We start from the raw sequence: 23,415 nt of genomic DNA, 5'->3' as shown, positions 1-23,415 counted from the left end.
TCTGTAAAGAGAGTTTCATCTTGGTGTAGTGGTTAGGAGTGCAAACTTCTAATCTGGCAAACTTCTAATCTGGCAAGGTTTGATTCCCTGCTCCCTCACATACAGCCAGCTGGATGACCTTGGGCTCACCACAGCCATGATAAAGCATTCTGACCGGGCAGGAATATCAGGGCTCTCTCAGCCTCACCTCCCTCACAGGGTGTCTGTTGTGGGGAGAGGAAAGGGAAGGAGAATGTAAGCAACTTTTAGACTTCTTCGGGTAGAGAACAGTGGCATATAAGAACCAACTCTTTTTCATGTCAAGGAAGACTCCGTGTTCAGGTAGCCGTAGGATCTCCCATTTCAGGTGTTTTCTTGTGATGATGATCAAGAGAGTAGGGGAGAAGCCCTGACAGTCCTCTTCGGCTTTGCAGTGTTATTGCATGTTTATTTTCTCCTCCTCACCAGAGCTGGCATCATTGTTTGCCACGGTCATGCTGCGCTGCCTCAGTTAATAGCACTGTTTTCTCTTGTTTACAGAGCAGCAAAACAAAATAATGGTGACAGAAAGGCTGTACGGGCATTTTAGCCGTCTTGTTAATTCTGTGTCTTGTAGAAGAGCTTCCGTCCCAGGTGCTACTCTCGAAACCGATGACAGTTGTAGCCACAGGTCCTCACAAACCCCTGAGTGGGTAGAGCATACAGCTAAACGATAGGGGTAGATTTGCTTTGGTTTATACATGATAAGCAAGGCGGCCTCTGGCCAGATTAGAACATTAGCTGCTATGTTGGCCTCTGAATTAGGAAACACAGGCTGCATTGAGACATGACAAGCTGTAATTATATGGATTGGTCACGAGTGCGGCTGGTTGCTGGGCCAGCTTCTCCCACCTCCCTTCATGGCCAGAATGTGATTCAAAATGTCTTGGTCTGATCACACTTCATTTTGTCAGTACACTCAATACAAATAATGGTATTCCGAAGAAATTCTGTTCAGGCACTCCTTGGCTATTGGGTAAGCACGGGAGCAGGCCTTGGTCTTTTTCTTGGCTTCCTAGCCCCTTTACTATTGTTCCCTTTCGTAAGCAGGGGTGGCCAAATGGTGGCTCTCCAGATGTCCATTGACTACAATTCCCATGAGCTCCTGCCAGGGCAAAATGTTAGGGGTCATGGGAATTGTAGTCCATGGACATCTGGAGAGCCACCGTTTGGCCACCCCTGGCCAATAGTGTAAGAAAGGAGCTGGAGTTCCTGCTTTTAGGTTTTAAGGAGTTTGTAACCCCCATGAGGGAGCTGGGCAAATGCATGAGGCTTGCTTGGGAGCTCTCATGGAGTGGAATCCCAAGAGCCAAGTCGTGTGTGGATGGGCTTTCAGTTTCTGTGCTTCCCATTGTGCAAATGAACATAATGGAAATATGTTTTAGTTTTTCATCATTTTTAAACTGGTCATGGTTTTCCTTTTGCACCACTGGGGATTGAGAAAGGGAGGAGAAATGGAACTGCAGTTGTCAGGTGCCTTGCAGTCATAGAGGAGAAGCCTTGCGGAGGTCGGGAAGGCAAGGCAGGTAGCCTTCTGCCTCTTCCATAGTAGTACTTGTTTGCCGGCAGTGATTGCCTGCTATCCACTGTTGACTCCCCATCAGTCAGGGCTAGAAAATGTGTCAATCTGTTTGTCTGTTTTAAGATAGCATAATAGGAAGACATTTGATCATTGCTGCATGTTGTTTTATTTTAAAACTACCATACTTCGATTAGGAGTATTCATGAATTATATGCTACTAGGAAAAGAGCCCATTGTAAACCAAATACAATGGGCGCTAGAATGTGGGGGCAGAGGGAGGGACAGGAGGCGTCGTTGAGGGTGGAGCGCGGCTGCCGGGGGTTCCCTTGTGGCTGGCCTGATGTGTCGGAGGCGCTTCGCTGCGTGGCTCGCAGTTGCTGGGGCTGGGAATCGGAGGGACCAATCGGCAGGCGCTGTGTGCCTGCCGATTGGTCCCTCCAATTGTCTGTCTGGAGGAAGGGTCCAATCCGGATCCTTCCTCATCACGGACACATCCCACCCTAGAACTCCTTAGCCTTTTATTTAGTCCGTGGCGCCCGCGGCGCCACGGGCGGTTTAAAGATTAGAGGCTTGTTGTTGTTGTTGTTGTTGTTGTTGTTGTTGTTGAGTATTCATGAATAATTTGTGCCATTGGCTTCGACTGGGAGAGTATTTAACACACGCTCAGCCCAGTGTAGTGGTTAGAAAGCCAGCTTGGTGTAATGGTTAGGAGTGTGGACTTCTAATCTGGCGAGCCGGGTTTGATTCCCTGCTCCCCCACATGCAGCCAGCTGGGTGACCTTGGGCTCACCACAGCACTGATAAAGCTGTTCTGATTGAGCAGTAATTTCAGGGCTCTCTCAGCCTCACCTCCCTCACAGGGTGTCTGTTGTGGGGAGAGGAAAGGGAAGGCGATTGTAAGCTGCTTTAAGACCCTTTCGGGGAGAGAAAAGCAGCATATAAGAACCAGCTCTTCTTCTTCTCTGTGTTGAAAGCACTAAACCACAGTACTGAAGTTCCATAAGGTATGTCGAAGGTCCCTCAATGGTACTGAGACACGGGGAGTTTCAAGCTGGCTACTGAGGAGAGCCCTCCCACCTTGTGGCTGCCATTTCTGGCTCTGAGTGAAGAGAACGAAAAAGGTTGTTAAATTAAAAAATTCTACCCTTATTTAGGCAGGTTGACCCCCCACCCTCCCGAATTGGCCGGTGTTGGGCCTGGAAGGGAAGGGACCCCAGCCATTTAATCCTTTGCTGCCCAAGGCTTCTTTCATTTCCGTGGGGTGTGGCAGGAAGGCGTGGCCAACAGACATCACTTCCTGATAACTCGAAGCCAGGAAAATATTTCAGCAGTACCTCCATGGTCAAAAGGGAGAAAAAGGCTGCACGAAGCAGTTCGTGTTGCCTCCTCCTGGCAGCTACCCTTTTCTTCCTCTGGAAAGTCAGTCTCATGCCTTGGGTCTACTGGTGCAATTGATCTTTAAAAGCAATGTCGGGTTCCATTGTAGATGCATAGGCTTCATCTCCTGATGACACTGATGTGAATTATGAACAGATTATTAATTCAATAAATTTCTGCTCACTTTTATTGCACCGTTGGCTTTTTTTTTTCCCCTCCCGCCCTGGTGATTGATTCAGCCTAGAAGGAACATGCCAAAGGTTTAATGCAGGCTGCGGTCAGAGAGCAGAGAAGTAGCCAAAGGCCAGACTGTGCATTAAGAGTGTTTCCTATAAGCAACAGCCCTTTCTCCCTCTGCCATCATACTGGAACTTGGGGACACCCAATGAAGTTGTTGGGCAATAGAGTCCAAGGGAGATATTTGATTACTCAATAAGAGATTAAGGTGTGGAATTCACTGCCCAGGATTTAATGATAGCCACAAGCACGGATGAACTTGAAAGGGGGATTAGACAGATTCATGGAAGAAGCAAGATCCATCAGCAACTCCTAGATGTAGTGACTAAAGGGAATTTCAATATTCAGAGGCAGTCAACCTCTGAGTACCACTGCTAGTTGGGACTATGTCTTGGTCTCTGTGTCCTGTATGCCTTCAGGGCAGCTCCTTGGCTGCTGTATGGAACAAGATGCTGGACTAGATGGATCGGTAGTCTGATCTGACCAGCATGGCCAAGACTATCTCAAAATGGCTAGTTTTGCAGCACAGGGAAAGAGGACTGGTAGAGGCTTTCCCCACCTTGCAGAATGGCCAGGGGAAGGCAGGAGCCTCAGGGGTCCACCCTGGCTGACACTACATCATTTGCTTTGCTTTGGTGCTCCAGCAGTGTGCGAATCCCTCTTTTTTAGGGTAACAGTTTATATATACTTCTTTGTCACAGCTGATGGTTTTGCACTTCAGGGTATATCCTTTGTGTGGGAGATACACCTGCATGTCCCTGTGCCCCCCCTTTTGGGGACTCACTTATGGGGTCCAGGGGTTTTGAGCCACATCATGGTATGCCCAGATGGAGACTGTGCTCAGACTCACCCCAGGTGTCAGATGGTACCAACTCCAGGACAGCCACCTTGTGATTCCAATCATATTTGTCACCCCCAAGTGGTCCCCAGCAGGCAGGCCGCAGGACACTCCTCGAGTGGCAGGTGGGTTGCTCAATTTCTGGGATCCACCCCTATGCTTCGACAATGCTCCTTGGTCTGTAATCAATAAAAGCCATAGCCTGTTTTCATTCAAAATTTAGTGCCTGGTGTGTAAGACCTCTTCTTACTAAACCCTGTGCCTGTGAGGCTCCACAGTAGTCTGGGGAAAGGAAATGAGGTAGCAACCAAGTATTTTGTCTCACATTTTATCCCTGTGGCCTGTCTCTCTGCAGAGTTTGAAAAGGTTTTTGTTAAATGTCCAGAGCCATATATTTACAGACTCTAGTGCTATCTCAGCAGAGCCATCATAAGCTTTTATGGAAACTGATGTGTGGTCTAATACCTTTGATTGTTAACAGAAGAAGGGTCAAAATTTGATGGAGGCAAGGATTTGAATGAACATCAGGGCCTTACTGAACCAAAGCTCACTACCCCACCGTGGTGGTACTAATACACACCAGCATCCTTAGCATCAGGCATGCGTTACCTAGCTGCTTGAAGTTTGTGGCTGCTTCTCTTGGCATCAGGCAGTTGGCAGTCTGTTCAGAAAGTGCTGCGTTAGTTGCCTGCAAATAATCTCTCCTCTTTGGAGACAAATTGATGGGCACTCATAGAAATGACATGCAACCCGGGAAGCACCTCTCGCTGAAGAGACTGAATGTTTAATGAAGTCTCGTCTGCATTAGCGGTGCGGTCTCCTTTTAATGCACTCTTCAGACTGACTTTGCTCTGTATATTGCCATTTGGAAACAATGCTCTCTCTCTCTCTCTCTCTCTCTCTCTCTCTCTCTCTCTCTCTCACTCACTCACTCACTCACTCACACACACACACACACACACACACACACACACACACACACACACACACTGTCTTTGAAAGTCTGACAATAAAATGGAACTTGTTAATCATTCATATCAAACAGCCCCTTGACATGTTGGTCCCAGAGGGCAGAATTTATGTTATAATTTTCTGCATGTTCCATCACTAATGGCCAGATTAGGTACACCATGTACAAAGGATCTTTTTGCCAAGAAGTGCTTTTATGCAGAACTCACCTCTTCGGCTGTTTCTTCTTTCCTCCTCCACAAAGCACCTGATCCCAGGAAGCCTTCAACCGAGGGACTTTGAGACGTCACAAATTATTCTTCTTCATAAATATTTCTTGAATCCCATGACAGCCTTTGATCTCTTTACAGAGACGATTGCTTCAATCAACCCCCCTCCCTTCCCGAGTTTAAAAACAGGACTGCAGTTCCCTGTTTAAATTTACTAGCTGATTTTCCGACCGTTTGTTATTATTGTTCATAAAATCGCTTTTTACATCTGCCCTGAAAAAGCACTATGTCAGTGTCTAACAAACTGTCTTGATGTTTATTGAGGTATTTAGAAAAAAAAATTATGCCATCTCTTCAGGGACCCTGCCTGAGGCAGCTTACATAATAAAAGACAACAGAAACAAAACATTAAAAGCTATCAATTAAAATCCAAGATTCTACAAATTACTCATGCTGATTTGCTTAGTTTACATAATTTTGATCCAGCTGCAGAAACCATCTTGGATAAATTTCATGAGACCTTGAAAACTAAACAGGGTCCCTCATGGTTAATAGTTGGATGGGAGACCACCAAGGAATCATAGAATCATAGAATAATAGAGTTGGAAGGGACTTCATGGGTCATCTAGTCCTACCCCCTGCACTATGCAGGCCACTCACAACCCTATTGCTCATCCACTGTAACCTGCCACCCCCTTGAGCCTTCACAGAATCAGCCTCTCCATCAGATGGCTATCCAGCCTCTGTTTAAAAATTTCCAAAGATGGAGAACCCATCACCTCCCGATGAAGCCTGTTACACTGAGAAACCGCTCTAACTGCCAGGAACTTCTTCCGGATGTTTAGATTGAATTTCTTTTGAATAAATTTCATCCCATTGGTTCTGGCCCGTCCCTCCGGGGCAAGAGAGAACAATTCTGCTCCATCTTCAATATGGCAGCCTTTTAAATGCTTGAAGATGGTTATCAAATCCCCTCTCAGTCATCTCCTCTCCAGGTTAAACAGACCAAGCTTCCCCAGCCTTTCTTCATATGTCTTGTGATCACTGTGAAGGATTAAATTGCTGGCAGACATTTAACCCATCTGTTTTGCTTCCCCTTGCTTCACACTGGGGGACGAGAGTGATAGGGTTAATTGGCTTACAGCCATTTAAATCTAGCAACTGATAGGTGGATCTACCACAGTGTTTGGTTTAAATGGCTCACAGCCATTTCAGCCTAACAGTGTGTGTGTGTGGGGGGGTGCTATTAGGTCGAAATAACGGTGAGCTATTTCACTAACTGTTCCCTCCACTTCCAAAACTGGTGGGTTTATGGCTTACAGCCATTTAAACCTAACAGCTGATGGGTGGATATGCCCCACTGTTAGGTTTAACTGGCTTTGAGCCATTTCACTGGTTGGCTTTGCTTCCCCTTACTTCCAAGAGTGGGGAAGCGCAACCAGCTGGTGAAATGGCTCACAGTCTTTTCAGTCTAACAGCAGGTGGGTTGTCTGGGTCACTTTAATATAAGAGCATGTGCATCTGTCGACTCTTAGGCTGAATTGGCTCACGGCCGTTTCATTGATCCATTTCACTTGAAAACAAGGGAAGCAAAACCAACCAGTGAAATAGCTCAAAGCCATTTAAACCTGACAGGCCAGCTACAGATCCGCGCTGCTCAGCTGTTAGCTTTAAATGCCCTGAACAGCCAAACAGAACATTAAATATATATATCTAAAAATGCAGCAAGTACGTAAAACACAGAGCGCCAAACAGAACAAAAGTTTGATAAGAGTTCGGGGAAGGTGTGTTCCCTGAACATTCTGAAACCAAACCAAGTGTGTGCTGGATTTTGGTTTGTAAACTGGTCCATGCCCATTCACAATCACGAACACTTTTTAAATGTGGTTTCCATATGCTGGTTTCTCTTCAGAACACATAAATCTTTCGCCTTTCTAATGTGGTTTCCAGTGCTTTATAAATTTCTCTGCTTATTACTTTTTAGCAGAGTGTGTTCAGCAAATCTGGCTTAGCAAGAAAGACTCAAATACACCACTAAATTCAGTGGTCTGTGACATGTTCCAGCTTGTGCCTGGAGCATATTTTCAATGGCCGTCTATTTAGTGAAGCATCCTGCTGAGGTGCATGGAGGTTTTAAGGAGCCTCACTGCACTAAACCAGTCTCGGCCTTTCTTCCTGTACCGCTGTCTTTTTTTAATCACTCCTCCAGAACACAAAACTGCCCTTCAAGCATGCACTCTTAAGCGGGTTTCACATTTTAAACCTTTCTGAAGCCATAAAAGCGAAGAATAATTGACAAGCAGCCAAAGAGAACTTCAGGATGTAAGCCAGGTAAGGGCGAGTGGGTTACTGCATCGCAGGTGTGGGGCCAGGAAACGGAAAGCTTTCCTAACTGGGCCTCCCGATCCTTCCCCTTAATTTTATTTATTGGGCAGAAGGGCGAGGCGGAAAGAATGATGCTTGAGAATGAGATGTGCGCGCTCTGAGTGGCTGCAGTTAAAACTGCGGACAGCTGGGAGGGTTTTGCCCTCTTGGGATTTGCTGCCACGTGGGAATCCTCCTGATTTAGTAAAAGTCATTTTATGGTATTATCAGACAGCTGTAGAACACCAGAGAATTCACTTCCAGAGAATGGCCACTCCCGGGCCCTCGGGGATCAAGTAGCCATGGCTTTGGGGTTTATGATGAAGCGGTACCGCTGTGCCCACGCCAGTTCCTTCTACTATAGGTGGGTCCTTTCTTTCAAAATGTCCTCTTTGCAGTGCAGACGACCGTGGCAGGTCAGCGAAGGGAGCCAAGCAAAGCAGGTTGGCGTCTCTCTTCCGCTTTTCCTTCCTGTCTCCTCATCCTAGATTCCAGAAGGTCGCAGGAGCAGAGCAGAGCAGACAGATTTTTGATCCTATTTGTCTTAAGTGGGTGGGAGGCTGCCGATGGCTCTCCTTGCCTGGGAATGTGTGTCACGTTTTGTTTTGTTTTTTGTTTTTTTGCTGCACCATTTCCGAGAAGAGTGCGCGTGAGACAGAGTACGTGTCCTTGTGCAGTACGTGTGCAGAAAAGAGGTGGTGTTTGTCCTTTACTAAGCACTTGGGGTCCTTTTTAAGAATGCATTTGCCTGCACACTTGGTAGGTCCTAAAAGTGCTTCAAGTTACATTAAAACAGGATAGGTTTGCCAGCATTCTGTGGTACCTTTGGACTCCAGAGCTGCTCATGGGTCTTTGGCTATGTGTACATCTTGCTCTTCAGCACCAATGACTATATTGTAGGTCTGTTGCCATATGTTTCTGTCTCTTTGATAGAGAGTATATCCCACGAGATTATTATAAAATGTGCAGCTGTTTTTGAAACACCCTCATAAGGAAAGGTAAGAATTCACTCTGGAGTTTGAGGCTTTTTTGCAAGGTATATGTGTCTGCTCCTTTTTTTTCCCCCTTGCACCTTTAGGGGTGGAAATAGCATACCCCTTTGATCAAAAAGGAATCTCAGTTGTTTTTCATATCCTGTGTTTCTGCTTCTGCTTGGATGGGTTTTGTTTGTTTGTTTGCAAAGTGGGCAGGGGTCTGCTCTCTGCTCAACAGATATTTTCTTGACATGAGATGCTGCTCTGCCTTCTGTACCAGTTTGTTTAGATCCCACAAAACCCCGGCAAATGCCTTTCTGTAGCATATTGCTTCTAGGCATTCAAAGTGAGGGACTCCACCCGACAGAGTACCCTTCTGAAAATAGCTTTCCCTTGCAACTTGATAGGGGAAGTATATCTGCTCATTTGAGTACAGTTGTTAGTGGGTAGAAATGGGGACTGCAAGAGAAAAAGTCTGATTCCACTGCTCAGTGTGTAGCACTCCACAATAAGAGGCAATCTGTACAAGGAAGACACTGGGAGAGCCCTGTATAACATTCCATATTTCAGGACTGTAGGCTCTCTACGGTTCATTTGTTTGTTTAAATTAGAACTGCCTCTCCAGTGCACTCAGCCCCTGCTCACAGTCCGAAAATGAACAGAACTCAGAACTAAGTAATAATCCCTGATCTTGCAACGGAAATAAAATTGACTTATGTAACCAAGCAGTGAAATCTGCAGAACTGTTTGCTAATTGAAAGGAGTGATTTCTTCAACGAGAAGTTAGAAAATCTACCAGCTCGTAGTGCTTGTCATTAGTTCTAGGGTTGGAAATGCTTCTTGTGCCCAGTCTCTTTGAGGTTCAGCTCAGCTGCCCCCAAATTCTTACTGGCAGCATAAATAAAAATATTCAGAATCCTCGCCTTCATTTTGTATGAAAACCAAGTATTTATATACATTATACCGCTTTAGCATGCAAATGCACCTTTAATGAAACCGTGTTGTTGTTGTTAGGTGCGAAGTCGTGTCCAACCCATCACGACCCCATGGACAATGATCCTCCAGGCCTTCCTGTCCTCTACCATTCCCTGGAGTCCATTTGAGCTCACACAGACTGCTTCAGTGACTCCATCCAGCCACCTCATTCTCTGTCGTCCCCTTCTTCTTTTGCCCTCAATCGCTCCCAGCATTAGGCTCTTCTCCAGGGAGTCCTTCCTTCTGAAACCTATAATGAAACCTATGAAGGAACAAAGTGAGCTCCTTCTGGTTTGGTGGTGTTTGCACTCTTTCGCAAGGGGAAGCATTCCTGGTAAGGGCAGATGTTGGAGAGGAACAAGGGCAGAACCTCTACTTCCAAGGCAACTAGGCTGATACTCCCCATCGCCCTGAGCCGGTTGCCAGCCATGGGCCAGTTGGTGATGAATGTGAGCGAAGATGCGCATCCAGCCCTCACAAGTGGCAATTTGTGGAGACCTGTAAGGATTTCAAGTCAAGATGTTCAGAGGTGGTTTACCACTGAGTGATTCTCCATAGCAACCCTGCCCTGTCCACATACTAACTCGGGCCCACCCTGCTTAGCTTTCAAGATCTGGCAAGATCGGGTTAGCCTGGGCCATTCAGCCAGACATCTATTATTCTTAATTTGTAGGTAGGGAAATTTAAAGAATGGGGGTGGCGTTTGGCCAAGGCTGCCCGTCGACTCCATAAACCGAGCTGAGATTTAAACCTAGCTGCAGTCTGCCTTCTGTTGACTGAATTATACTGACCTGGCACAAAGCAAGATAGATCAGCTTGTGCAGGAGTGTGGGCATATCTCTAATAGATAGAAATCGAAAAATGAATAAATAAAACAATTCTGCTGAGAGCAGAACATCGTGGCATTTTTAATCAGGTATATTATGTCTGAGAAGAATCTAATTGTATGAGAGGATGCAACCCCATAATTAACCTCCTTTGAATCCTTTGTATAATAAGACAATGGATGAATTAGACTGTGGGTTTTGTCAGTTCGGTGCTGGTCCCTGTGCCATGTTTGCTTCAGGGAGAGATTTCTGATCCTTATTAGTTATTTTTAAGAGCCAATCCACCCCCACAGTAATCGCAGTAATTGAAATGTGCACTTTGGGGTCTGGCTTTTAAATAGGTCAAAAGCAGCAGGAGACCTTCATAAGCAGAGAGAATTTGATCTTTTTTTTTTTAACCCTTTACCCTCCCCGTGCATGCTTGACACTCGAATACCATAGCAGGCAGCTACTGGCTGCCCAAGATTTTTGTTTATTTGTAGACCTCCAGTTTAAAAAGTGAAGAATGTCAGATTCTGTGTTGTTCAAGGGTGCTGGCATCAAATACAGAGGGACATGATTCAAAAATTGGAACAAGGAACCTGATACAATGAAAACCATAATCAATACTTTCTCTCTACCTGGAGCCCACATGGACGTTTGCATGTTATTCTCTTATAGCAGTGGTTCTCAACCTTCCTAATGCCATGACCCTTTACTACAGTTGCTCATGTTCTGGAGACCCCCAACCATGAAATGATGCAAGGGTTCTTTCACAGGAATTAAACTGAAACTGACTAATGGAGTGAAGATCCATTGTTCGGGATTGTATACAAATTGGTTATAAATGTATATAAATTGACGGGCACCTTCAGGAGGAGCGGCAACAGTGGCAGCGCCCCCACCCCACCAAGCTGCTCGCCCTGCTGTGACCCCTGTGAAAGGGGCATTCAACCCCCAAGGGGGTCCTGCGCCCCCAGGTTGAGAACCACTGTCTTATATTATTATTATTATTATTATTATTATTATTATTATTATTATTACTAGTAATCAAGCCTGCTGTAATAAAAATACAGCGGGCGCTAGGCAAGGAAGCCCCCGGCAGTCGCGCTCCACACGGCTGTTGGGGGCTCCCTTGCTGGCGGCCTGACGCGGCGAGAGGCGCTTTGCGTTTCCCAACGCGTCAGGCCGCCGGCAAGGGAGCAACTGCGAGCCGCGCTCTGCACGGCTCGCAGTTGCTCCCTTGTTGGCAGGGCGGGAATCAGCCAGGCCAATGGTCTGTCCGGAGGAAGGGGCCAATCGGCACCCTTCCTCATCCCGGACAGAGCCCGCCCTAACTCCTCCCACTAAGCCCTTATTGGGGTGTGTTAAGATTATTATTATTATTATTATTTAATTTATATCCCACAAAACAGCAAAACAGAACAAAAATTCGGTGATTCCTTCAAGACTGACAACAGGAAGCTAATGTTCTTTTTGAACAAAAATGTTGCTAGTAAGGTGCCAGTGGGTTTTTATTTTATTTTTTTCATTTTGTTTTTATTTGGGGATCACTGTGGCGCTGCTGTTCCGTGCTTCTGAAACAGAATTCAAATGTGATGCTGCCAAGCAGGAGGAACTTAATGATGATACGTTGCACAAAGAGGAGGAACTTGAGGATCAGTTGCACATGTACAACATCTTTATTTTTCTGTCTGTTTATCCTCATACTTGCTGTCTCAAGGGCACAGCAGCCACGGGGGGGGGGGGGGGGAGGTGTGTGGAATTCAAACCTTAGTATCCCAGATCCTCCCCTAGCAGCATAACCATCTTGTTTAATCCTTCCCCACAACCACTAAACGGGCCATCAACATTTGCATATCGAAAATCACTCCGGCAGGTCTTGCATTGGCGTCTTATTGTTGCACAAATAGCGGGACTGCACATGTATTGGTGCCGTGTCAATGACGCATGAAAAACTGTGCGTGCTATTTGAGCGCAAATAGCGGGGTTACGCGTGTATTGGCACGGTTTAAATAAAACGCCACACGGTCGCGGGTTCTTTTGGACCGCTGGGATCGGTTTTAAATCTGGATGAAATTTCCCCAGCCGAGGCTCCCTTCTGTTAGTGGATAGCAGGGGAAAGGTTAATCGTCCAGGTTAAGTGTGATTAGAATAGGGATTTGGTGGAAGGGGGGGGGAGATAATGGAGCTGTTGAGAAGCAACAGATTTTGGGCAAACATTCTCCCTCTGCAACAGGCTCCCTGCCACTCTTTGTGCCTACACGATCTTCCTGTTTACTGTAGTCTTGCTCCTCTGTGATTAACGGCCGTGTCATTTTCCCAGTACCTTCCCCCTCTAATACGGGAAAGGCTCTTTTAATCTGCCATCATTGCTGGTCATTAGAAAGCAAGTGGGGTGGCTTGGCTTTTATTATCAGGATGCTCAAACCTGGAGGGGGTTGGGAAAATTGCCTCCTTGTTAATTGCAGCATTAGGATGTTGGATGAGGTTTGCGTTTTGTGGTACACTAAATTACGATGATGAGCCTTCTTTTTCCTCTCGAAAGATGGCTCTTTGCATTTATAGCCACGTTGCCTAATTATATCTAAAACCTGGGAGACGTGAGGCGCGGCCGTCAGCTCAGGGAATGCTTTTTCGCTACTTCCACTTCCCCCTTGTGAAATGATTGTGGGGTACGTGCACAATGAGTCAAATATTACAAAATCAGGACCTTCAGGACTGGGCCAGTAACAGAGCTGGGACTCCAAGCACAAACCTTCTCGGAGTCAGACTGGAACCTAGTTCAGTTCCCCTCTTCCTTATGAGTAGGACGTATGCCTTCTTGTCATTGAAAAATGAAGTCTGGACACACCTGTCTGTACTCGGATCACACCCAGAGTTGGTCCTTGCCATATGTTCTGCTTGGGCCTGCCTTGGAAGATCTTCCTGTCGCTTTTCACAATCCACCTAGCTTTTCACCGCCAGGAATAATCTGGTATCATCCCTAATCATTTATGAGAAAATGAAAATAGTACTGGTGCTGGTACGGATTGTTGTGGGACCCTGTTGTTTGCTGCCCATAGACGTCATAGTGAGGGGCAGTATATAAATTAAAGGAATAAATAAATAAACAAACATTGCATGAACATTGCATGTATTCCCTGGCTTCCTGTTGTTTAATCAATTTTAGTCCATAATTTATAAATATTTAAGGTTAATGTATTACTGTCTGGAGTTACACATAGACTCCTCATCCTTATATTATGTGTGTGTCTGTGATGTGCATTCAACTGGCTTCCGACTTGTGGCGACCTTATAAATTAATGACCTCCAAAATGTCCTGTCATTAATAACCTTGCTCCAGTCTTTCAAACTGAAGTCTTTGGCTTCCTATATCGAGTGATTCCATCTCTTACTGGGTCTTCCTTTTTTTCCTGTTCCTTTCTTCCTAGCATTATTGTCTTTTCTGGTTGTATTTATTAATTGTCATTTTGAATCCTTCTTTTCTCCCCAACACAAATTACAACATTTCCCTTTTGTCTGTCTGTCTGGCTTTTTATACTGCCCTTCCATAGAGCTCTGAGTGGTTTACACAAAACGTAGAACAGTCACATAGAACTTATAACAATATAACAGATAACAATCATGACATAACATGCCAACCAGAACAGTATTGTAACAGAACAATAAGATTGACAACTCCTAGGTAGGTTTGATATTTCTGTCTGAGGAAGGGGGGAAACGACCTGTAGATGTTCTCAGTCAGTCGGACTCAAGCAAATGCCTTGTGGAGGAGCTCTCTTTGGCAGGCCCTGTGGAATTGTGGGAGTTTGGACAGGGCCCTAATCTCTTCAGGGAGCTCGTTCTACCAGGTGGGGGCCAGGACCAAGAAGGCTGTGACCCTTGTTGAGGTCCTTCTTTGAGGCCGGAGATCCGCAGCCAGTTGGAGGTGGTGGAACATTAAGCTCTTGGGGGAGGGGGTTATATATAATCAAAACAACAACCCACTTGTCTACTGCTGGCCACTTTAGTGTGTGTAAGACTGTTCCATCGGAGTGAGCCCTTACCTGCCATCCAAAGTTCACTGATTTATGTCAGTGAGACCTAGATCAGCCTTTTACAACTTTTTTACCATTAAAAAACTCCCGAATTATTCTTCAGGCTTCGAGAAAGTGCGATGGTGCGATCATGAAGAATATGGTTGGAAAGAATAGCTGTGTACATTCCCACCCCGAGGGCCCTCCCCTTCCCACCCCCTCCAGGCCCATCATTGGCCATTGGGGGAGGGAGGGTCAACATGACCATATATGATCATATCACCTGATCATCGTTTAGCACATTTAAAATATATTAAAAATTAATTAAAGGTAAAGGTATCCCCTGTGCAAGCACCGAGTCATGTCTGACCCTTGGGGTGATGCCCTCTAGCGTTTTCATGGCAGACTCAATACGGGGTGGTTTGCCCCCAGCAAGCTGGGTATTCATTTTACCGATCTCGGAAGGATGGAAGGCTGAGTCAACATTGAGCTGGCTGCTGGGGTCAAACCCCCAGCCTCATGGTCAGAGCTTCAGGAAGCATGCCGGCTGCTTTACCACCCTGCGCCACAAGAGGCGCATATAAAATTAATTAACTCCCACCAATTCAGGAAACCCTTCCAGGACCATTCAAAAAAAGCCTGACCTAGCTTATACCTCTTGACATTTTCCCCCCCAGTGAGGGGTAGTGTTGATCAATGTAAATCTAGCATTAAAAAGTTTTTAAATGAATGTTTAAATATGACAATTGATATTTATTGTTTTTATAAATGTTGTCACCCGCCCAGAGCCTTCAGGGAAGGGTGGGCTAAAAATAAATAATTAAAATTTATGAAAGAGCCATGGTGTGGGGGCACTGCTCTCCATTACGAGCCATTTGTCTTCCACGGTGGCCCGAAAAGCCTCTCTGCTACATCCCCATTCTCCCCCTCCCCTGCCAACAGACACAAGAATGTGTTTGTGATAGCATGGAGACAAACCATATGGTGGTGACTAATTCACAGGGGATGCCACTTAATGTGAAGGAGGCCTTTAGTATTCATTATCATTTAATGCGATTATTGTTGACTCCAGTGAGGAGGGAAAAGCGGCCCACTCTAATGCCCACGACCTTGTGTATGTCTGTGCGTGGTACGTGCGAACCCAACCCCATCTTGGTCGCCTTTAGAAAGCAGCAATTGAAACGACTGGTATGCCTTCCTGGGGAGCTGAACAGATGCCGGCCGACCATTTAACCCGCGTGGTGGGGAGTGGTAGCCGCCTCCCGATGGAGGAGGATCATATATAAGGCAAGATAAGCAGGGCTTTTCCGGATGTGCCATTCTTCCACCCTGCTCAATCCCCACGAGGCCGTTTGAAGGCCGTCTCCACTCTCTCTTTCAGCTCCAGTGTCTGGTTAACTTGCGGGAAGGCGGGCGGGAGGGAGGGGTCTCTTTCCTCTCCTCAGAAAGGTCACCTCTGCCGCATTTGCAGAGCACGCTCCCCGAGCTCTGCCTGACGGCTGCGGCTTCTCCCTGCTGCCTTCCCATCTCTAATCTCCTTATAGATGCAGCGCCATGGCAACCGGCCCAGGGCTGAGCGAGCTGGGCATACACCAGGAAACCTTGTTTGTGTCACCTGAGGGACAGACTACACTGTGTGTGAAAGATGAGGCGAAGGAGGGTGACGGCTTAGCCCGCGCGGACAGAGCAGTTTGTCTTCCGTCCCGGCCAGCTCTTTGGCCTGGCTCTTCTTGACCGTGAAACTTCACGATAGGGGCCTCTGCACGTTGTCCGTGGATGGATTTGGCCGTTGTTGTCCTCGCGCTAAGGAATTCCTCTACTGAGATGTAGCCCAAGAGGAGGAGGTGTGGGGGTTCCCGGGATACATGGCACCGCTATGATTTGGGGCTGCACGGTCAGGTGGCTGTACAATTGTTTCACGTAGGTGTGCCGGTCCGAACGCAACTAGTCGTATGTATTTAGGAAACGTAGCCAATGCGAGGCGTTTGTGATAAGCTGAGCTTTCTGGTACTGTGCTTGTTCCTTTAACTCTTCGTCTCTAGCTATCTGCTATACAAACCCAGGCCTGGAACGGATGTGAATTCTTGGACATCTATCCCTACTGTCTGTTGCTGTTTTCTTGGGTTTGAGAAAGTATGCAAAAATTAAAAAGAAAAGAAAGGGAGCTTGCCTCTAGGGCTGTATAGAGGCATTCAAAATGGAGAAATTTGTTAGAGAAGCTTTCAAAAAGAAACCTGTGTTTTAGAAATGCTTCGTTTAATCACAGGGAATGATAGAATATCCACGGCTGAAGTTCTGGATTTACATTGGAACAAGGAGTTGTCAGAAGAAGCAGGCAGCGATCGAGACTATACTCAGCTTGTCATCTTGTGTTTGAGAATTGTGTTCTTACTCCTGTGCTTGCAAAGGCATCAAGGGTCCTTGTGTACTTGGCGTATATTGAAATGTGAGAAGTTTCTCTGGTTAGCCGTTTGTAAACCAGGATGGTCCCAAGCAAAGAACAAAGTCATGTAGCTGTTCCAGCTGTTTAAAGGAGTTCTCTTAAACTGGCTTAACTAGCGATGTTTAGTGCTGAAGTGGCTGGAGATAGGGAGGAGATATGTGAACACATGAAACTGCCTCACACTGAATCAGAACATTGTTTTATGAAGGTTGGCAGGGGTTTTCTAGGGCCTCAGATAGAGGTTTTCTCTATCTCTTTCTACCTGATCCTTTTAACTGGAGAGGGCAAGGATTGAACCAGGGATCTTCTGCATACCAAGCAGAGATATTCTGCCACTGAGCTATGGCCTCTCCTATAACTAGCTTTCTAACTGGTCGTGCTCTTGTGCCTTTTGAGGGATTTACACTCAGAAATCAATTAAATTAAGATGAGGTCTAGTCTGTCCTGAAGAAGCAGCCCTGGGAACATCAAAGCACAGACCTGCTAGAACAAAAGTGGACACCTACATTGCAATCTCCTTTCTATTGTTGGTCGAAAAGGGCCATCAAGTCACAGGTGACTTACAGCCACCCCACAAGGTGCTCTCCAGTAAAACTAAGGTTTTAGAATAAGAATTTATAATTGAATGATACAATAGCTTGGATCCCAGGGATCCCATTCTGCTAGCAATAGCATCTTCCTTCCAAGGAGATTTCATCTGAAACATGAGGCCTCTTGTGGCATGGGAGGGCTCTTTGCACCAGAAGGGAGTGTCATCACTGGTGTGTTGAAACATGAAGCTAACCCAATGTACAGGATTCCAATAAATGCAGCATTCAAGTAGAGGCATCACATTCAAACAGAGATGGAATCGTTTTCAGATTGAAGGGGAAATTGTCCGGAAATGGCTCTGCGCTTTTTACCCCACTAATGCTTATCATCTCATCAGATAGTAGTATGCACTTCCTTCTATAAAAGTAAAATGCAGTCTAGTTACATCATGGTTCAAGGCAGGAGGTAAACAACTGTCAGAAGGGGATGGGCAGGGGCAGGGGATTTTGTTTGTGTGCATTGGCGTGCATGAGGGGAAAAGAGGGGGAGAGGACAGACAAGTTCTGTCTTTCATTCCCCACTTCCCACTGAAACCAGTGGAAAAAACTAGACTAAAGGGGAAAACTCCTGAAGCAAAAACTACAATTAAGAGAGAGAACAAAAATGTAATTGAAAACTAAAACATCCTTAAAATAGTTTTATGCTGTTGCTTAACTGAGGCTCATTGAGCTACTGTGTTTTGCTCTTTGTTCTGTCAAGTGAAAACATGACCTTTTGGAGATGGCTGTTTCCGGGATGCATGGAGGAACCTTGAGATCTTTACATTCTTATAAGCCCATCAATAGATTTAGAAGGCACTAATTCTGTTAAGGATTGCGCAATGAGGCAGTCATTGTTTACTTATGTTTTTCAAAATGCTTTCAGTAGTTTCCAGATGTGCATTGCACAATAAAGCATTTTAAGCAGTCAAAAAACAGGAAACATACATAAAATTAAAACAGTTTATCAGTCAGCTTCATTCACCAAAGCAACTAAAAGGAAAACATGTTACAACCTTTTATTATAACAACAACAATAATAATAATAATATTTAATTTTATACTGCCTCTCCCCTGTGGCCTTCAGTCTTTGAAATTGATTTCAAAGGGAAGGGGCTGCCACTGAAAAGACCCTGTGACTCACTGCCACTAAAATTACCTTGCAGATCAAAGGAAATGTCGGTGTGGTCTGTTGACCTGATCTTAATTGGTGGGAGGGCCCCTATGAGGAAAAACCTTTAAAAAATGTGGGTGTGAGTCCCAGTCCATAAAGGGCTTAAACTTTAAAACTAGGACAATGCTGAAGTAAATTGTCAGCCAGTGTACCTGACGCAAAAGACGTGTCATATCTGAGTATGCTGTGACACACCAGTTAAAAAATGGGCAGTAGTATTCTGCATTGTTTGAAGCTTCTTAAACAACTAATTTTCAGGGGCAGTCCCATAGAGTCAATTCAGCAACCTGCAGGTGCATGGATTAGTTTGCTCAGTCAGATCAGTCTCCAAGGGATGAGAAAGCATGTGTATGGAGCATGCATAAAATGCACTTCAGAGACTAAACTATGTATAACACGACAGTGTCACAGAACTGCCAGAATGCACCCAAAGTGGATACAGGATGATGGGTTAGGGAAGAGGTCCAATCTTCCCTTGAGCTGTTTCTCTAATGAGAAATATCTCCAGGATTGTTTTTAGCTCTGGATTAGAAAACAGGAAGCTACATATTTACCTGTGTCTCTCCTTAATGTAAGTGGTAGAGGTTTTCCAATCAGGGAAGCAATTTAAGGGAAGAATATGCCATTGTCTCCTCAGTTCTACTGTGGGGTGGGGAGTTCTCACATTAAGACAACAGATCTCAACAGATCTTTCCAGATTCTCTAGGGATCCAAGAGCATCCCTTCACTTGGTTCAATAGAGCAATTATCACCCCATCTGTTGAAGGAAGATCATTCCCTTTCTCTAACATCAGCGCCATCTTATTTAGATTCAAGTTGTTCACACTTGGGCTAGTCACAGTTGGTGACCTTGGGCTTTGTCATAGTTCTCTTGGAGCTGCTATCTGAGCTTTTTCAGGCCCACCTACCTCACAAGGTGTCTGTTGCGGGGAGAGGAAGGAAAGGTATTTGTAAACCATGTTGGGAATCCTTCAGGTTGTGAAAAGTAGGGTATAAGAGCCCAGCTCTCCTCTTCTCCTCCTCATCTTATAATGTATGTTCTAGGTATCCAGTAAATATTAGGGTAAAGGTCTTGGTTTGCTTTGGAATGACTTGTGTTGTATACCATTTAACTTACTGTCGGTTTATTTGATTACTTTGATTACTTTGAGTCTAGAGGGGTTTGAAAAAGAAAGCCTGGGAAGTGTCTTGAATGTGGCAGAGGTCCTTCCTTGGACAGGTTATAGGCCCAGCTCATCCGAAGCAGATATAGGAATGTTTTTAAGACTAGCCAATGCTGCTATTCTGGAATTAATGGAAATAAGGTCATGTACTGAAAGAGCTATCATGAACTTTGCCTGTTATTCTTGGCATGGATGTTATTTCAGGTCTGAGCTATTTATAGATTTCAATAACGTTTTGGATAGAATTCTGTACAACAAGGAAAAAGGGGGGGCAAAACCCTCTGTTTCTGAATATAATCCCTCTTTTTGCATTCTTGTGAGCAGCAAGATATATTCTAGCCAGGGGTGGTGGGGATCAGAGAAGAATTGAACTTGTATTTGTTTGTTTGTTTACTTCATTTATACCCCAAATTGGCTGATATTGTACTTTCCTCCATTTTATCCTAACAATGACCTTTTCCACACCAGGAATCCAGTCTGGGGTGGTCTGCATTCCCTTGCCCTGGGGCAAATGAAGGCCCGCATTGCACCTGGCCTGGGACCGCCCTGGACTGGTACCAACATCATTGGGAAGTGGAAATTAGCCCCACGACCAGACGAACGCTGCATTGGGCTATATTACTGGTGTGGAAATGGTCAATCCTGTGCTGTAGGGTAGGCTAAAAGTATGTGATTCGCCCAAGCCTAGCTAGGTAGCTTCCATGGAGATTCAAATTTGGGTCTCCAGGTTGTAGTCAGACTTTCACCACAACACAACATTGGCTGTCAAACCCTCAGTTGTCAATGCCCTCAGTGAATAGGTATGCTGTAGTGAGCTCCTTGAGTGAGGGGCAGAATATAAATGAGATAGAAAAATGCCTGATTCCAGGTCCTTACAAAAAATTACAATACCTATGTAATTCCTATTTCAGAATATGTACATTTGAGGGAGTGTAGCATTTGCAGCTTCTAGGAATTAGTGGTTCATTGGATCAGCCAAGTTGCAATTCATAAAATCTTGGAATCTGTGAAGGAAGTAGGTAGCCTTGATTTAAGTGCTGTTGAACCATGTATTCATTTTATTGAGGTCTGTAAAGCCAGCTGTGAAGAATGCATAAATGCCGACAAGCAAAATACTTCTGATTTTCTGGATCTGCTGAATCTTGTCCGGCCTTTGTCAGAGCTATCTAATTTCCAAAGCCAGCAACTGAAGTGAGGAAAACCTTCACCAGTGCTTTTTTAAAAAAGCTGTTTTCCTGAACAGCTCCCCACCCCCTCCACCGTGTCTTATTTCTAACTCTTCTTGCCTTTGCACAGGTCCCGTCCTTTACCAAAACTGAAAGAATCTCGTTCCCATGAATCTTTGTTGAGCCCAGCTAGCGCTGTGGAGACGTTGGATCTTGCCACCGAAGAGAAAGTCTTGGTCAAACCACTTCATAGCAGTATCCTCGGACAAGACTTCTGCTTTGAGGTAAAGCAAAACAGCACCTCCCCAGCCCCAAATCCTCATCCCTCAACAAAGAAATACATAGACTGCTTAATCCACTTGGTCTGTTTCCTGATGTCACTCTTCCTGGGTTTCGTAACCAAGTGAGCAGATTGAGATGTGCTGAAGTAAGGGTGTGGACTAGGCATTCACCAGCCAGTTATAAAGCCCCAGAGGCCTCTGCCATCAATCATTCAACAGGAAGAAATTTTGTCAACTGTACGGAGCTACCCCAATTGCAGATTACAATGAATGGCCTGAGAGAAAGAGAAAGTAGTGGAGGTGTGATCTGTTTTTGAGCCAGTTTCTGTTGAAGTAGGTATATACCAGCTTCAGCGAGGCGCCAGGGTTGGGCAGGTGTTTTGATCTCCAAGGGTTGAATTTGCAGTGTACCCTACAGGCAACACAGTCCAGCTGCTAACGTCCACGTTTTGATAGACCTCATTTGGTTATAAATTTCAAGTGTTTCGCCAGTGACCACTTATGTTTTCGACAGTATTTATTTATTTGTAACTCGCAGCTTCCTTCTCGAACGCGAATAAAATACTGGCAACTTTATGTGAAGTAATCAGTTACTGCCTCTCAAAACTGTCTGTTAAGTAGTTACAACAGCAGCAACCTGTAAGGAAATTTGCCTCAATGAGCATCCAGAATGTTCCCAGAGAATTAACCTGACCAGCCTCTGTGATAAGAGAGCATTCCATGCTGGTAGGGGCCCCACGCAGCGCCTTCCCTCCAAATGAATCTTTCCTTTTCCTCTTTCCCCTCTTTAAGGACATTTGGAGTGATACCCCTTTCCACTGGGGGGAGGCCCTCTACCCCCCAGTCTGGCTGCTCACACAACAGTTGAACTCTTCTAGAGCCACGATAATCCTCAAAACACTCCTGCATTCCATAGTTGCCCTTCCACCACCACAGAAGGCATTCCGCTCGGAAAGGCCTTGCCTTAGGGTAGGTGACAGAGAATATGACTTGCATGCCTGAAGAAGGTTCCTAGTTTGAATCCCTGGCATCTCTTATTTCAGGTGGCAGGTGTAGAGAGGTGCTAATCAATACTGTTAAAAAAGAGCAATGAAAGTATTTTAGATAACTTTGAAAGATAAATGTAGAAATAGTTTCTACAGAGAGACAAAATGTCTCTACTGAGCCAGTCCATAGCCGCCGTGTGGAAGTTCTTGAGAGTTAAGAGAACCAAATAATATATCTTAGAAGTCAGTCTACAGAAGCAAAGATCTTCTGTGGTTTTCCTGAGAGATTACGCTGGCAATTGGATTTCTTTGGAAGAAACACTCCAAAATTGTTAGGACCCAATTCACATCAGCGCTCCGTTAGTTTGCTTCCCTCAGTGCTGAGTCAACATAATTCGTCCACCTCTGGTTTGACTGAGTCAGCCGATTCCACAGTGTGTGAAGGTGAAGGGCAAAGAAGGCGTGATTCATTGTGAACCGTTTTATACCTGGGAGCTGAAATGGTCTCTTACCTCTGCTCCTCAGACTTCCCATTTAAAATAGCCAAGCAATGGGGAAAACATTCAGCTGTCACGATAAGCAAGATAACGGCCTTGTTCTAATCTCTTGGGAATGTTAAAAGGAAGAAGGTCCTCAGATAAAGGCCAGAACAGAAATCCAAATTTGGTCATTGCTCTTCCCTGGGACAAGTTGAGGAGAGTGGACAATCCGTCCCTGGGTTCTGTAACCCTCATAGTGGAAGCAGTTTCATTTTTAGGCGTGTCCTTTTCATTTTCCACATTGTGTTATAGCCTCTTTAATATTAGATTCCTGTTGTCTGGAAACTTTCTGTGTCCTAAACTGGGTATATTTCTGTTGCCATTTAGTAACAACATCGGTTGCCCGGTGCATGATCTATCTTGAAAATGTCAAAAAAAATTATCTTCTTCTCCTAAGCATAATTCTAGTATTTTTGTTCCCTTTGGGCAAAAACTGAGGCCTGTAAGTTACACTTACAACATTCCTAATTGGTAACGTGATGTCTGGCATATTTACCACAAGTGTTGATTGTTATAAATGATGATCTGTACTGCATGGTGTAGAGGTTTTTGTTTTGTTTTTTAAGTTCTGTGTGTGTGTGTGTGTGTGTGTGTGTGTTGTCCCACCCAAAACTCCAGAGACTTCAGATCCAATGAGTCATTGCTAACTTTCTAAGAGAAGCTTAGAAGCTGTATTGAATGCCACTATTTTGAAGGATGCAGCCATAAAAACGTATACAACAAAGTGTAGTTGTTAGGCAATTTGGAATGAGAAGATAGTGGTCCTCCGATATTATTATTATTATT

General features: G+C 45.1%; 1 protein-coding gene across 10 annotated transcripts in view; it reads left to right on the top strand.

The window, feature by feature from the left end:
- Positions 1-23,415, top strand: part of RASAL2 (RAS protein activator like 2) — a 292,197-nt gene that overhangs the window by 226,109 nt on the left and 42,673 nt on the right. For 9 of the 10 annotated variants that reach the window (XM_077332483.1, XM_077332482.1, XM_077332480.1 and 6 more), the window contains one exon: positions 20,954-21,107. In XM_077332483.1, coding sequence (XP_077188598.1) covers positions 20,954-21,107 — 154 coding nt within the window. Of the gene's footprint in view, positions 1-7,765; positions 7,899-20,953; positions 21,108-23,415 lie in introns of those variants that run through there. The other variant, XM_077332486.1, reaches the window with a different exon arrangement.

This window comes from Paroedura picta, chromosome 4, assembly GCF_049243985.1.
Source record: "Paroedura picta isolate Pp20150507F chromosome 4, Ppicta_v3.0, whole genome shotgun sequence".
NCBI classification, from domain to species: domain Eukaryota; kingdom Metazoa; phylum Chordata; class Lepidosauria; order Squamata; family Gekkonidae; genus Paroedura; species Paroedura picta.
The sequence above is the reverse complement of the archived record's forward strand: the minus strand, read 5'-3'. Positions and strand labels throughout refer to the sequence as shown.